Source organism: Pseudophryne corroboree, chromosome 1 (assembly GCF_028390025.1).
Source record: "Pseudophryne corroboree isolate aPseCor3 chromosome 1, aPseCor3.hap2, whole genome shotgun sequence".
Classification (NCBI taxonomy): Eukaryota; Metazoa; Chordata; class Amphibia; order Anura; family Myobatrachidae; genus Pseudophryne; species Pseudophryne corroboree.
Window position 1 is genome coordinate 40554698 of NC_086444.1, and position 14882 is coordinate 40569579.

General features: G+C 48.4%; 1 protein-coding gene across 1 annotated transcript in view; it reads left to right on the top strand.

Moving 5' to 3' along the window:
* The window catches only part of LOXHD1 (lipoxygenase homology PLAT domains 1), a 391860-nt gene that overhangs the window by 13077 nt on the left and 363901 nt on the right, over positions 1-14882 (top strand). The window contains exons 2-6 of the mRNA XM_063958520.1: positions 751-906; positions 8663-8818; positions 9409-9560; positions 10510-10635; positions 11564-11728. Coding sequence (XP_063814590.1) covers positions 777-906; positions 8663-8818; positions 9409-9560; positions 10510-10635; positions 11564-11728 — 729 coding nt within the window. The 5' untranslated portion in view covers positions 751-776. The remainder of the gene's footprint in view (positions 1-750; positions 907-8662; positions 8819-9408; positions 9561-10509; positions 10636-11563; positions 11729-14882) is intronic.

Consider the following 14882-nt stretch of genomic DNA (forward strand, 5'->3'; position numbering starts at 1 on the left):
ACTGCTAACAAAATTCCTGCTGCGATCAACTTGGAATTACCCCCAATATACTGTAAGTATTCATCAATACTTAGGCTAGCCTAGGGTGGAGGGAATGGGGGATTGAGGATAGTGTAGACCAGGCATGGCAAACTTTTGGCTAGCCAGCTGCTGTGGAACTACACAGCCCAGCATGCCCTGCAACAGTTGAGCAATTTGGGCATGCTAAAACTGTAGCAGGGCATGCTGGGATGTGTAGTTCAACAACAGCTGGAGGGCTAAAGGTTCCTCATCCCTAGCGTAGAGCAACTTCCCTCTGACTTGTACAAGCAAGTAAAGATAATTCACATGGAAAAGTGGTTGAGAGACTATCAAAGATGACCTCCAATGTATTCAAGCGTAGCTATAGGTCCAAATCACACAAAGGATGATATTTTCTGACTTTAAATTGGCACGGTAATGGATAGCATTCAAATCGCCTTTTCAGATTTAGGAGGGTGTAAGCTTCCACACACCCAACTTCGCATACGCAATATATCCAGTACCTCCACGGAATGAGTGCTGGAACTCACACAGGAGACTTTTTCAAGGTGTACATAATACAACTTGAAAAAGGCTTGTGTGTGAGGTGAAACGCGTTGGTGGAGATAGAAGGCGTACGGCGACCGTGGAGATTTCTGGGAGACTTCTTTTCTGTACTACCAGCGGCACTTTCCCATACACTGCCCTGACTACTGGTCACTGAACATAATGAATGCATCATTATTACAGGAGGAATATATATTTGGTGAAAGAAAATGCCGACTCAGATCCAGTATTACAACTCGTCCCCATCAGTCACCGGCATCCTACAGCCTCAGAACGCTGCCTCAATCAGACCCCGAGATGTCTCTGGTGCAGCGGTGCAACGTATCCGACCCTCTACTGGTAAGTACGATCATACACCCCCCTGTATATTGATGTCAACCTGGTTTATATGCTTTACTGAGTATGCACATACTGTCATGGAGGCTATATCCTTATTAACCCATGGCAACCAGTCATATTCTTGCTAACATTCCTTCACAGACACTAGACAGATTAATCTGAATGCTGATTGGTTGCTCTCTGTTACTGCACTGTGTAAAAATGTCACACTAAATATTGCTGTGAAACGCGTTGCCGTTTTCTGGAGTTGAAATGTACGTATAACAATTTAAAGACACTTTGTTAAATAGTTATCACAAATTGACAAAAAATTGCATTAACCCCTTCACCACTAAGAATGAGTGGGATATCTCTCCAACCCTGGATTACTCAGGGACAACCATATTTGGAATAGGAGAATCCCCACTTTCAAATGATATGGTGCCTTAGTGGTTACTGCTTAGTTATTATCTGTGATGCCCTGTGGCAGATTTAAGGGTCAGGCCGCCCCTAGGCAAAACATTATTTCCCACCATCCTATCTCCGCACTGGTGCTGCTATTACTATATAATAAAAGGGGCAGTATTTGTTCTGATGCAGGAGGGAAGAAGAGGGGGGGGGGGGGATTTCAGGGATGGGGGGCAACAGAGATCATGAAGCCCAATACACCAATGTTTTTGTGGCCCCTCCATCTCAGGGTCTTCAGCCTCATCCCCTCTTGTATCTCTCCAGCCCCCTTGTCTCTCCAGCCCTCTTCTGTCTCTCTAGGTTCAGCCCTGCAGTGTCTTTTCAGTCCCCTTTTGTCTCTCCAGCCCATTAGTGTCTCTCCAACCCAATAGTGTCTTTCCAGCACCCTTCTGGCTCTCCAGCCCCCTTCTGTCTCTCCAGCGCCCAGTGCCTCTCCAGCCCAGCATTGTCTGTCCAGCCCCCTTCTGTCTCTCCAGCGCCCAGTGCCTCTCCAGCCCAGCATTGTCTGTCCAGCCCTCTTCTGTCCCTCCAGCCCCATTCTGTCTCTCCAGTCTCCAGTGTCTCTCCAGCCCATCATTGTCTGTCCAGCCCTCTTCTGTCCCTCCAGCCCCATTCTGTCTCTCCAGTCTCCAGTGTCTCTCCAGCCCAACATTGTCTGTCCAGCCCTCTTCTGTCCCTCCAGCGCCCTTCTGTCTCTCCAGTCTCCTTCTTTCTGTCCAACGCCCTTCTGTCTCCCCAGCTTCAGCCCCTTAGTGTCTCTCCAGCCTCGCAGTGTCTTTCCCGTCCTGCAGTGTCTCTCAAGCCCCCCAGTGTCTCTCCAGCCCCTTTCTGTCTCTCCAGTTTTTGCCTCAGTATCTCTCCAGCCCTGCAGTGTTTCTCCAGCACCCAGTGCCTCAACAGCCCCCTTCTTTGTCTCTAGACCTCAGTATCTCTCCAGCCACAGTGTTTCTCCAGCAGCCAGTGCCTCTACAGTCCCCTTCTTTCTCTCTACCCCCCAGTGTCTCTCCAGCAACTGCATCCCTCCTGCTCCAGCCCCAGACACTTACCTTCTTCTGTGTCTTCTGGATTCTACTCCTCTTTGCGCTGCTACTCCTCTGTCTTTCGTGGAAGCGATGCAGTGTGACATCATGATGTCAAGCACACTGCACCGCAATAAAAAAGCAAACATAATTGTACCGGCGGCGCGGAAAGATTAAGCAACATTGGCTGCCGGATCCGTGGACCCTCAACATGCCTGCGCCCTGGTGATGACCAATCATCCCATCATATCACTACTGAGTATTGTAGATATAAGCTGTATGTGGATGGCGGAAGTTGAATCATTGACATCCACTTTGTTCTATTGGAACTTCCTCTGCAGCGATGGAGGTTAAGCATGATTTCAGTAAGTTAAGACACACTTCTGAAGTTCTCCATAGTCTTGATACATGGTGTCAGAAGTGGGATTTGTACCCGTATGTTGGCAAATGCAGACGGAATATGCTCTTAGGTGCCCGTGGTCAGACTGTATGTTAAATAGGTAATTTGATAATTTAGGCTCCTCCAGCTTGATTTTAATATGTGAACTTAGTGTACAAATTTGAACTGGTATTTGGCGGGATCGTTTAAACAAACAAAAAAAAAGATTGTACTGAATCATTCAGGACTTCTCAGATCAATTTACCATATTTAAAATAAGATTTTACTTACCGATAAATCTATTTCTCGTAGTCCGTAGTGGATGCTGGGGACTCCGTAAGGACCATGGGGATATAGCGGCTCCGCAGGAGACAGGGCACAATAATAAAAGCTTTAGGATCAGGTGGTGTGCACTGGCTCCTCCCCCTATGACCCTCCTCCAAGCCTCAGTTAGGATACTGTGCCCGGACGAGCGTGCATAATAAGGAAGGATATTGAATCCCGGGTAAGACTCATACCAGCCACACCAATTACACCGTACAACCTGTGATCTGAACCCAGTTAACAGTATGATAACAACGAAGGAGCCTCTGACAAGATGGCTCACAACAAGAATAACCCGATTTTTGTAACAATAACTATGTACAAGTATTGCAGACAATCCGCACTTGGGATGGGCGCCCAGCATCCACTACGGACTACGAGAAATAGATTTATCGGTAAGTAAAATCTTATTTTCTCTGACGTCCTAGTGGATGCTGGGGACTCCGTAAGGACCATGGGGATTATACCAAAGCTCCCAAACGGGCGGGAGAGTGCGGATGACCCTGCAGCACCGAATGAGAGACTCCATGTCCTCCTCAGCCAGGGTATCAAATTTGTAGAATTTAGCAAACGTGTTTGCCCCTGACCAAGTAACTGCTCGGCAAAGTTGTAAAGCCGAGACCCCTCGGGCAGTCGCCCAAGATGAGCCCCCTTCCTTTTGGAATGGGCTTTTACAGATTTTGGCTGTGGCAGGCCTGCCACAGAATGTGTAAACTGAATTGTATTACAAATCCAGCGAGCAATCGTCTGCTTAGAAGCAGGAGCACCCATCTTGTTGGGTGCATACAGGCTAAACAGCGAGTCAGATTTTCTGACTCCAGCCGTCCTGGAAACATATTTTTCAGGGCCCTGACAACGTCAAGTAACTTGGAGTCCTCCAAGTCCCTAGTACCCGCAGGTACCACAATAGGTTGGTTCATGTGAAAAACAGAAAACACCTTAAGGAGAAATTGAGGACGAGTCCTCAATTCTGCCCTGTCAGAATGAAAAATTAAGTAAGGGCTTTATATATGATAAAGCCGCCAATTCTGACACACGCCTGGCTGAAGCCAGGGCTAATAGCATCGTCACCTTCCATGTGAGATATTTTAAGTCCACAGTGGTGAGTGGTTCAAACCAATGTGACTTTAGGAAACTCAAAACAACATTGAGATCCCAAGGTGCCACTGGGGCACAAAATAAGGGTGTATATGCAGTACCCCTTTTACAAACATCTGAACGTCAGGCACTAAAGCCAGTTCTTTCTGGAAGAAATTCGACAGGGCCGAAATTTGAACCTTAATGGACCCTAATTTTAGGCCCATAGACAGTCCTGTTTTCAGGAAATGTAGGAAACGACCCAGTTGGAATTCCTCTGTAGGGGCCTTCTTGGCCTCACACCACGCAACATATCTTCACCAAATGCGGTGAAAATGTTTTTCGGTTACATCCTTCCTGTCTTCGACCAGGGTAGGGATGACTTCATCTGGAATGCCCTTTCAGGATCCGGCGTTCAACCGCCATGCCGTCAAACGCGGCCGCGGTAAGTCTTGGAACAGACAAGGCCCCTGCTGGAGCAGGTCCTTTCTTAAAGGTAGAGGCCACGGGTCTTCCGTGAACATCTCTTGAAGTTTCGGGTACCAAGTCCTTCTTGGCCAATCCGGAACCACGAGTATCGTTCTTACTCATCTCCCTCTTATGATTCTCAGTACTTTTGGTATGAGAGGCATAGGAGGGAACACATACTCTGACTGGTACACCCACAGTGTTACCAGAGCGTCCACCGCTATTGCCTGAGGGTCCCTTGACCTGGCGCAATATCTGTCTAGTTTTTTGTTCAGGCGGGACGCCATCATGTCCACCTTTGGTTTTTCCCAACGGTTTACAATCATGTGGAAGACTTCCCGATGAAGTCCCCACTCTCCCGGGTAGAGGTCATGCCTGCTGAGGAAGTCTGCTTCCCAGTTTTCCACTCCCGGAATGAACACTTCTGAGAGTGTTATCACATGATTTTTCGCCCAGCGAAGAATCCTTGTAGTTTCTGCCATTTCCCTCCTGCTTCTTGTGCCGCCCTGTTTACGTGGGCGACTGCCGTGATGTTGTCCCACTGGATCAATACCGGCTGACCTTGAAGCAGAGGTCTTGCTAAGCTTAGAGCATTGTAAATTGCCCTTAGCTCCAGTATATTTATGTGGAGAGAAGTCTCCAGACTTGATCACACTCTCTGGAAATTTTTTCCTTGTGTGACTGCTCCCCAGCCACTCAGGCTGGCATCCGTGGTCACCAGGACCCAGTCCTGAATGCCGAATCTGCGGCCCTTTCATAGATGAGCACTCTGCAGCCACCGCAGAAGAAACACCCTTGTCCTTGGAGACAGGGTTATCCGCTGATGCATCTGAAGATGCGATCCGGACCATTTTTCCAGCAGATCCCACGGAAAGGTTCTTGCGTGAAATCTACCGAATGGGATCGCTTTGTAAGAAACCACCATTTTTCACAGGATCCTTGTGCAATGATGCACTGATACTTTTCCTGATTTTAGGAGGTTCCTGACTAGCTCGGATAACTCCCTGGCTTTCTTCTCCGGGAGAAAACATCCTTTTCTGGACTGTGTCCAGAATCATCCCTAGGAACAGTAGACGTGTCGTCGGAAAAAACTGCGATTTTGGAATATTTAGAATCCACTCGTGCTGTCGTAGAACTACTTAAGATAGTGCTACTCCGACCTCCAACTGTTCTCTGGACCTTGCCTTTATCAGGAAAGCGTCCATATTTCTTTTAAGAAGAATCATCATTTCGGCCATTACCTTGGTAAAGACCCGGGGTGCCGTGGACAATCCAAACGGCAGCGTCTGAACTGACAGTGACAGTTCTGTACCACGAACCTGAGGTACCCTTGGTGAGAAGGCAAATTTGGACATGTAGGTAAGCGTCCCTGATATCCAGTGACACCATATCGTCCCCTTCTTCCTGGTTCGCTATCACTACTCTGAGTGACTCCATCTTGATTTGAACGCTTGTATGTAAGTGTTCAAATATTTCAGATCTCACCGAGCCGTCTGGCTTCAGTACCACAATATAGTGTGGAATAATACCCCTTCCCTTGTTGTAGAAGGGGTACTTTGATTATCACCTGCTGGGAATACAGCCTGTGAATTGTTCCCAATACTGCCTCCCTGTCGGAGGGAGACGTTGGTAAAGCAGACTTCAGGAACTTGTGAGGGGGAGACGTCTCGAATTTCCAATGTACACCTGGGATACTACGTGTAGGATCCAGGAGTCCACTTGTGAGTGAGCCCCCTGCGTGCTGAAACTCTTGAGATGACCCCCTACCGCACCTGAGTCCGCTTGTACTGCCCCAGCGTCATGCTGCGGACTTGGCAGAAGCTGTGGAGGGCTTCTGTTCCTGGGAATGGGCTGCCTGCTGCAGTCTTCTTCCCTTTCCTCTACCCCTGGGCAGATATGACTGGCCCTTTTGCCCGCCTGCCCTTATGGGGACGAAAGGACTGAGACTGAAAAGACTGTGTCCTTTTCTGCTGAGATGTGACTTGGGGTAACAAAAGGTGGATTTTTCAGCTGTTGCCATGGCCACCAGGTCCGATGGACCGCCCCTTTATACGGCAATACTTCCATGTGCCGTCTGGAATCTGCATCACCTGACCACTGTCGTGTCTTCGTCTGGCAGATATGGACATCACATTTACTCTTGATGCCAGAATGCAAATATCCCTCTGCGCATCTCGCATATATAGAAATGCATCTATAGTCAATAAAATCTTGTCCCTGTCAAGGGTATCAATATTTTCAGTCAGGAAATCCGACCAAGCCCCCTCAGCGCTGCACATCCAGGCTGAGGCGATTGCTGGTCGTAGTATAACACCAGTATGTGTGTATATACTTTTAGGATATTTTTCAGCTTCCTATCAGCTGGCTCGAGGGCTGCCGTATCTGGAGACGGTAACGCCCCTTGTTTTTATAAGCGTGTGAGCGCCTTATCCACCCTAAGGTGTGTTTCCCAACTCGCCCTAACTTCTGGCGGGAAAGGGTATACCGCCAATAATTTTCTATCGGAGGAAACCCACGTATCATCACACACTTCATTTAATTTATCTGATTCAGGAAAAACTACAAGTAGTTTATTCACACCCTACATAATACCCTTATTTGTGGTACTTGTAGTATCAGAAATATGTAACACCTCCTTCATTGCCCTTAACATGAAACGTGTGGCCCTAAAGGAAAATACGTTTGTTTATTCACCGTCGACACTGGAGTCAGTGTCCGTGTCTGTGTCTGTGTCAACCGACTGAGGTAAATGGGCGTTTTTACAAGCCCCTGACGGTGTCTGAGACGCCTGGACAGGTACTAATTTGTTTGCCGGCCGTCTCATGTCGTCAACCGACCTTGCAGCGTGTTGACATTATCACGTAATTCCTAAATAAGCCATCCATTCCAGTGTCGACTCCCTAGAGAGTGACATCACCAATACAGGCAATTTGCTCCGCCTCCTCACCAACATCGTCCTCCTACATGTCGACACACACACGTACCGACACACAGCACACACACAGGGAATGCTCTGATAGAGGACAGGACCCCACTAGCCCTTTGGGGAGACAGAGGGAGAGTTTTCCAGCACACACCAAAAACGCTATAATTATACAGGGACAACCCCTTATACAAGTGTTTTCCCTTATAGCATTTTTATATATGTAATCATATCGCCAAATAAGTGCCCCCCCTCTCTGTTTTAACCCTGTTTCTGTAGTGCAGTGCAGGGGAGAGCCTGGGAGCCTTCCTCACAGCAGAGCTGAGCAGGAAAATGGCGCCGTGTGCTGAGGAGAATAGGCCCCGCCCCCTTTTCGGCGGGCTCTTCTCCCGGAGTTTGTGAGATCTGGCAGGGGTTAAATACATCCATATAGCCTCAAGGGCTATATGTGATGTATTTTAGCCATAAAAAGGTATTATACATTGCTGCCCAGGGCGCCCCCCCCCCAGCGCCCTGCACCCTCAGTGACAGTTGGTGACTGTTGGTGAAGTGTGCTGACAACAATGGCGCACAGCTGCAGTGCTGTGCGCTACCTTATGAAGACTGAAAGTCTTCTGCCGCCTGTTTCTGGACCTCTGGACCTCTTCAACTTCGGCATCTGCAAGGGGGGTCGGCGGCACGGCTCCGGGACGAACCCCAGGGTGAGACCTGTGTTCCGACTCCCTCTGGAGCTAATGGTGTCCAGTAGCCTAAGAAGCAAATCCATCCTGCACGCAGGTGAGTTTACTTCTCTCCCCTAAGTCCCTCGTAGCAGTGAGCCTGTTGCCAGCAGGTCTCACTGAAAGAAAAAAACCTAACTTAAACTTTTATTCTAAGCAGCTCAGGAGAGCCACCTAGATTGCACCCTTCTCGGCCGGGCACAAAAATCTAACTGAGGCTTGGAGGAGGGTCATAGGGGGAGGAGCCAGTGCACACCACCTGATCCTAAAGCTTTTATTATTGTGCCCTGTCTCCTGCGGAGCCGCTATATCCCCATGGTCCTTACGGAGTCCCCAGCATCCACTAGGACGTCAGAGAAATATGTTTATACAGGTAGTTAAGTTTTCTTTGCCTTCTCAGGGTTTCAGTTCAGAGATGTGTCCCCACCACGTGGTAAGCCAGCGTGGAATGATTCCCGCAAGACGGAGGCCTGGCCAAATTCCTTACGGAAATACAAACTGAGTCTGAATCATAGACCTGTAGAGTCCGTGCTGAGTAAGAGAGCCCCATTTGCAGGTAATACTGGAACTGTCCTCTATGATGTATACTTCTGCCAATATTTACTGTAAAGTTACTAATATTGGTGAGGTTATGAGGATTACATGCAACATTGACCTGTTGAAACTAATTTGAGGTATCATTAGATGTAAGACCATACCATCCCAAAGTCCTGTGTTTTGATGACTGGACGTGTGCAGATTCCAGAGCCAAATGGATCCTGTGGGAGAGGGATCGTAAGATCCCTGTCCTGTGAGAATTCCTAAATAGGCATACAGCAGTTTACGACATCTGAGGAACTTGTGTCCAGCAACCGTTCCAACAAGTTGACTACAAGTAATGGAGATCCCACGTGAGTGACTGATCGGAGTGCTATAGAAAATATACACTATCTAGATAGTCAATGCATTAAGTCAACAGGTATAAAAGGTCGACAGGTGAACGTTCGACAGTGCTTAAGGTTTTGGCCTATTGACTGTCAAATTAAACAGTGTAGATCTACCATCCGGATACGGTGACTGATGTAGTAATCCTGAACAAGGGGATTTATGAACATATGAACATTGAATTAATCTTTTACTAATGTGGAGTCTGATTCCATTTACCAGCACGGACCATGAGCGCCGACTCTGGCGGCTATCGGTATAAAAGCGGCCGCGTGGACACCCTTCCACTGTACAGCTCGATGAACGACCCTCACCTGTACGACTATTACGCCAAGAAGTTTGGGCTGCAGGTTGACACCCGTCCTCCTATAGGGGTAAGTGCTGCAGTCTCATTATCCTTGATGCTTACTATACGTTCCGGTGTCCATGAGCGTATTCACTGATGCAGGGCCAGCAAAGAGAGAAGGGGCAAAAATAAATAAGAAATCACGTGTAGTCAGTAAACCGCGCGTTCACAGTGGCGCTGCGGGGTCCAAATGTAGACTTAAAATGATCGCATCAACGATACTTCACTTCCTTCCCACACATTGCAATGATGGGCTTCTCTTGGAGCTCCGGCCCTGCTTGTGGTTTTTGATACATCCGGGCGAATGTTAAGTTCTTATTGCCGCGAAGAGGAGCAACAAGAAATGACAATTATTGGGTCTACGGCAATAAAGTGACCTGAAGGTGGAGTTCCTGGGCCTGAACCAACAGTACATAGGTGGTCATTCCGAGTTGATCGCTATCTGCAATCGTTCGCTGTGCAGCGATGAGGCAAAAAAAGGCACTTCTGCACATGCGTATGCGGCGCAATGCGCACGCGCGACGTACTATTACAACGAGCGATGTAGTTTCACACAGGGTCTAGCGATGCTTTTCAGTCGCACTGGCAGCTGCAGACTGATTGACAGGAAGTGGGTGTTTCTGGGTGTCAATTGACCGTTTTCAGGGAGTGTTCGCAGGCGTGGCTGGGCGAACGCAGGGTGTGCTTGTGACGTCAAATCAGGAACTGAATAGTCTGAAGTGATCGCAAGCGCTGAGTAGGTTTGGAGCTACTCTGAAACTGCACAAAATTATTTTATAGTCGCTCTGCGATCCCTTCGTTCACACTTCTGCTAAAATACACTCCCAGTGGGAGGCGGCATAGCGTTTGCACGGCTGCTAAAAACTGCTAGCGAGCGATCAACTCGGAATGACCACCATAGTAAAGTATTCTGTACGTTATTTTGTTTATTACCATAAAATAAATATTTGTGCGTTGTTTTTGTTTTCATTTCATAGAAACGCTCATCCAGCGCCCGATTCAGCAGTTCAGGCCTCCAGTCTGGATCTATGCGGGGTAAGAACGTCCTGTACAAAGTGATGGTGAAGACCGGGGAGAAGAAACAGTGTGGAACCAGCGCCAGGGTGAGCCGCGCTACATGTGGTCTCGTAGATACAATAAGCCCCATTTAGCGTCAGGAGCAAGGCTAGTGAAAGAGCGCAGATTTGCGTCTGACCCAACCACGCTGTGATGTAAGGGGGGAGCATATGCAATTTAGTTTATATCTGTGCAGGGTGGATACTGGCTGCATTTACATGTAGCCCTGAAATGCTGGTCACCTTTATCGCTACACTGTGATTTAGAGTTGGGCTAGCCTGCGGCCACTTCCCAACTCTAAATCTGTCCGCCCATTTACATGGCTCTGCTGTATTTACTCTTCTCTATAAATTAGGCTGAAAATGTGCACAGTCTGACCAGCAAACACTACGGGCCTAATTCAGATCTGATCGCTGCTGTGCGTTTTCGCCCAGCGGGCGATCAGATCCGAACTGCGCATGCTGATTCACCGCAATGCGCAGGCGCGTCGGACAGCTGCAACGGGCATCGCCGGTCAGCGACGGGATGGTGCGAAGGATCCATTTGCACGGGTGATCGCCAGGTGATTGACAGGAAGAGACCGGTTGTGGCTGGCAACTGACCGTTTTCAGGGAGTGTCTGGAAAAACGCAGGCGGGCTCAGGCGTTTTCAGGGAGGGTTCCTGCCGTCAGCTCCGGCCTCGATAAGCAGGATTCAATCCCACTGGATAAGGAAGTCCTGGGCTGGGCAGAGATTGCGATCGCACACTTGCACAGTTTTATTCTCCCCCTGTAGGCGGCGACTATCTGAGCGCAGGACAGCAAAAAACGCAGCCCAGCGATCAGATCTGAATTACCCCCCTATTATACAGTGACCTAGGTTGGATGGAGGTAGAATCTAGTCCGGGTAGACAAACCTTAGCCCCCTAACACTGCTGGAATCTGTGGTGCATCGAGCCCTGGTTTATGTACAATGCTGTATTCTGTCACGTTCTAGGTTTATATACAGATGAAAGGAACCAAAGGGAAGCTGAACAAGACCCAGCTGAATAAGAAATCCGTCCCGGACAAAGATGGAGAATTTACTTTTGGCAAAGGATCAAGTCACACGTTCAAAGTGTCCGGCCCTGACCTCGGGGACATAAAGGACATCACTCTGGAGGTAGGTGCGCTGGTGACGGGATCCGGGGTGTGGAAGCTGGGACTACATGTCTGGGGCAACATCCACTGTCTTCCTGGTCCCTGGGGTATGTTAATATATAAATATGTATACCTATCCTTCCTCCCCCGCACACCCCGCAGTCTGTTTCCCAGCTCCCTCACATCATCCCAAAGCCCTCACCAATCCACTCTTACCAGGATGTCCTGGTGAGCGAAGCTGCTGCCATGTCCTGTAACTGCCATCAACAGAGCTGGACCCGGAAGAGCGGGTGCACACTGCGCCGCACAGTCACTGTGTGTGAGAGGCTCCTGTCACTCTGAGGCTGCGCCCACACCACCTACAGCTCCCTGCCCTATTTGGACAAGATGGATCACATACCTGCCGGGCGCTAAGCAGCATATACTTGGGGCCCCTCTGATCCTTGGGGCCCGGTACAGGTGACCCCTTTGACCCCCCCCCCCCCCACACACACACACACACACACACACTTCCCCTATCACCAGCCCTGTATACGGATCTATTCTGTCTAGATAGAAAATCAGTATGTCAACACTATATAGTTGACAGGGTCAAAACGTTAACAGGTAAAAGGTATCGCTAAAGGTCATCAGGTTCAAAAGGTCAACACGTTCAAAAGGTCGACACACATATATGGTTGACTTGTTTTTTGGTGGGTTTTCACATCTTTTTCAACTTTTGCATGGTTTACCATCCACACAGACTACAACTGGGAATATCTTGAAACATAGACAATGACACAAAAAAGCGTGTCAACCTTCTTTTGTGTCGACCATTTGCATGTTGACTTTTTGACCACATCAACCTCGTGTACCTATTGACCTTTTCTACACTCTACCTTTTCCATGTCAACGTTTAGACCCTGTTGACCTTTTCACCTTGTCGGCCTAACACAGGTCAACCACATGGGATTGATCTAACGACTGTCTATCTAATTACTAGCGATGTGCACCGGAAATTTTTCGGGTTTTGTGTTTTGGTTTTGGATTCGGTTCCGCGGCCGTGTTTTGGATTCGGACGCGTTTTGGCAAAACCTCCCTGAAAATTTTTTGTCGGATTCCGGTGTTTTTTTTTACAAAAAACCCTCAAAAACAGCTTAAATCATAGAATTTGGGGGTCATTTTGATCCCATAGTATTATTAACCTCAATAACCTTAATTTCCACTCATTTCCAGTCTATTCTGAACACCTCACACCTCACAAGGGCCCTCATTCCGAGTCGTTCGCTCGGTAATTTTCTTCGCATCGCAGCGTTTTTCTGCTTAGTACGCATGCGCAATGTTCGCACTGCGACTGCGCCAAGTAATTTTGCTATGAAGATAGTTTTTTTACTCACGGCTTTTTCTTCGCTCCGGCGAACGTAATGTGATTGACAGGAAATGGGTGTTACTGGGCGGAAACACAGCGTTTTATGGGCGTGTGGATGAAAACGCTACCGTTTCCGGAAAAAACGCAGGAGTGGCCGGAGAAACGGGGGAGTGTCTGGGCGAACGCTGGGTGTGTTTGTGACGTCAAACCAGGAACGACAAGCACTGAACTGATCGCAGATGCTGAGTAAGTCTGAAGCTACTCTGAAACTGCTAAGTAGTTTGTAAACGCAATATTGCGAATACATCGTTCGCAATTTTAAGAAGCTAAGATTCACTCCCAGTAGGCGGCGGCTTAGCGTGTGTAACTCTGCTAAAATCGCCTTGCGAGCGAACAACTCGGAATGAGGGCCAATATTATTTTTAGTCCTAAAATTTGCACCGAGGTCGCTGGATGACTAAGCTAAGCGACCCAAATGGCCAACACAAACACCTGGCCCATCTAGGAGTGGCACTGCAGTGTCAGGCAGGATGGCACTTCAAAAAAATAGTCCCCAAACAGCACATGATGCAAAGAAAAAAAGAGGTGCACCAAGGTCGCTGGATGACTAAGCTAAGCGACCCAAATGGCCAACACAAACACCTGGCCCATCTAGGAGTGGCACTGCAGTGTCAGGCAGGATGGCACTTCAAAAAAATAGTCCCCAAACAGCACATGATGCAAAGAAAAAAAGAGGTGCACCAAGGTCGCTGGATGGTTAAGCTAAGCGATCCAAGTGGCCGACACAAACACCTGGCCCATCTAGGAGTGGCACTGCAGTGTCAGACAGGATGGCACTTCAAAAAAATAGTCCCCAAACAGCACATGATGCAAAGAAAAAAAGAGGTGCACCAAGGTCGCTGGATGGTTAAGCTAAGCGATCCAAGTGGCCGACACAAACACCTGGCCCATCTAGGAGTGGCACTGCAGTGTCAGACAGGATGGGCGATTTAAAAAATAGTCCCCAAACAGCACATGATGCAAAGAAAAAAAGAGGTGCACCAAGGTCGCTGGATGGCTAAGCTAAGCGACCCAAGTGGCCGACACAAACACCTGGCCCATCTAGGGGGTAAATTTACTAAGATGGGAGTTATATTTAAGATGGGATGTTGCCCATAGCAACCAATCAGATTCCAGGTATAGATAAATGAGAAGTAGAATCTGATTGGTTGCTATGGGCAACATCTCTCTTAAACAGAACTCCCATCTTAGTAAATTTACCCCTAGGAGTGGCACTGCAATGTCAGAGAGGATGGGCGATTCAAAAAATAGTCCCCAAACAGCACATGATGCAAAGAAAAAAAGAGGCGCACCAAGGTCGCTGTGTGACTAAGCTAAGCGACACAAGTGGCCGACACAAACACCTGGCCCATCTAGGAGTGGCACTGCAGTTTTCTAGCAGGAGGATGAGTGCTTCCATCCTCATGTGAAGCTGAACCACTAGCCATGAACATAGGCCAGGGCCTCAGCCGTTCCTTGCCACTCCGTGTCGTAAATGGCATATTGGCAAGTTTACGCTTCTCCTCAGACGCTTTTCATTAAGATTTTTGGGTCATTTTACTGAACGTTTGTAGTATACTTGATGACACAGAGGTGGAGCAATGGACTACTGTACCGTACTGCTATATATACAGAGGCAGAACTCTGGGAGGCAACGGAGTCGGCTGCCGCCGGGCTCATGCTTTTAAGGGGGCACCTTGCCTGCGTTGTCTCCAGTTACATGATGGCAGCAATGAGTCAAACTGACTCATTCCTGTACAGTAAGCCCACCGGTCGCAGACTGTGATGC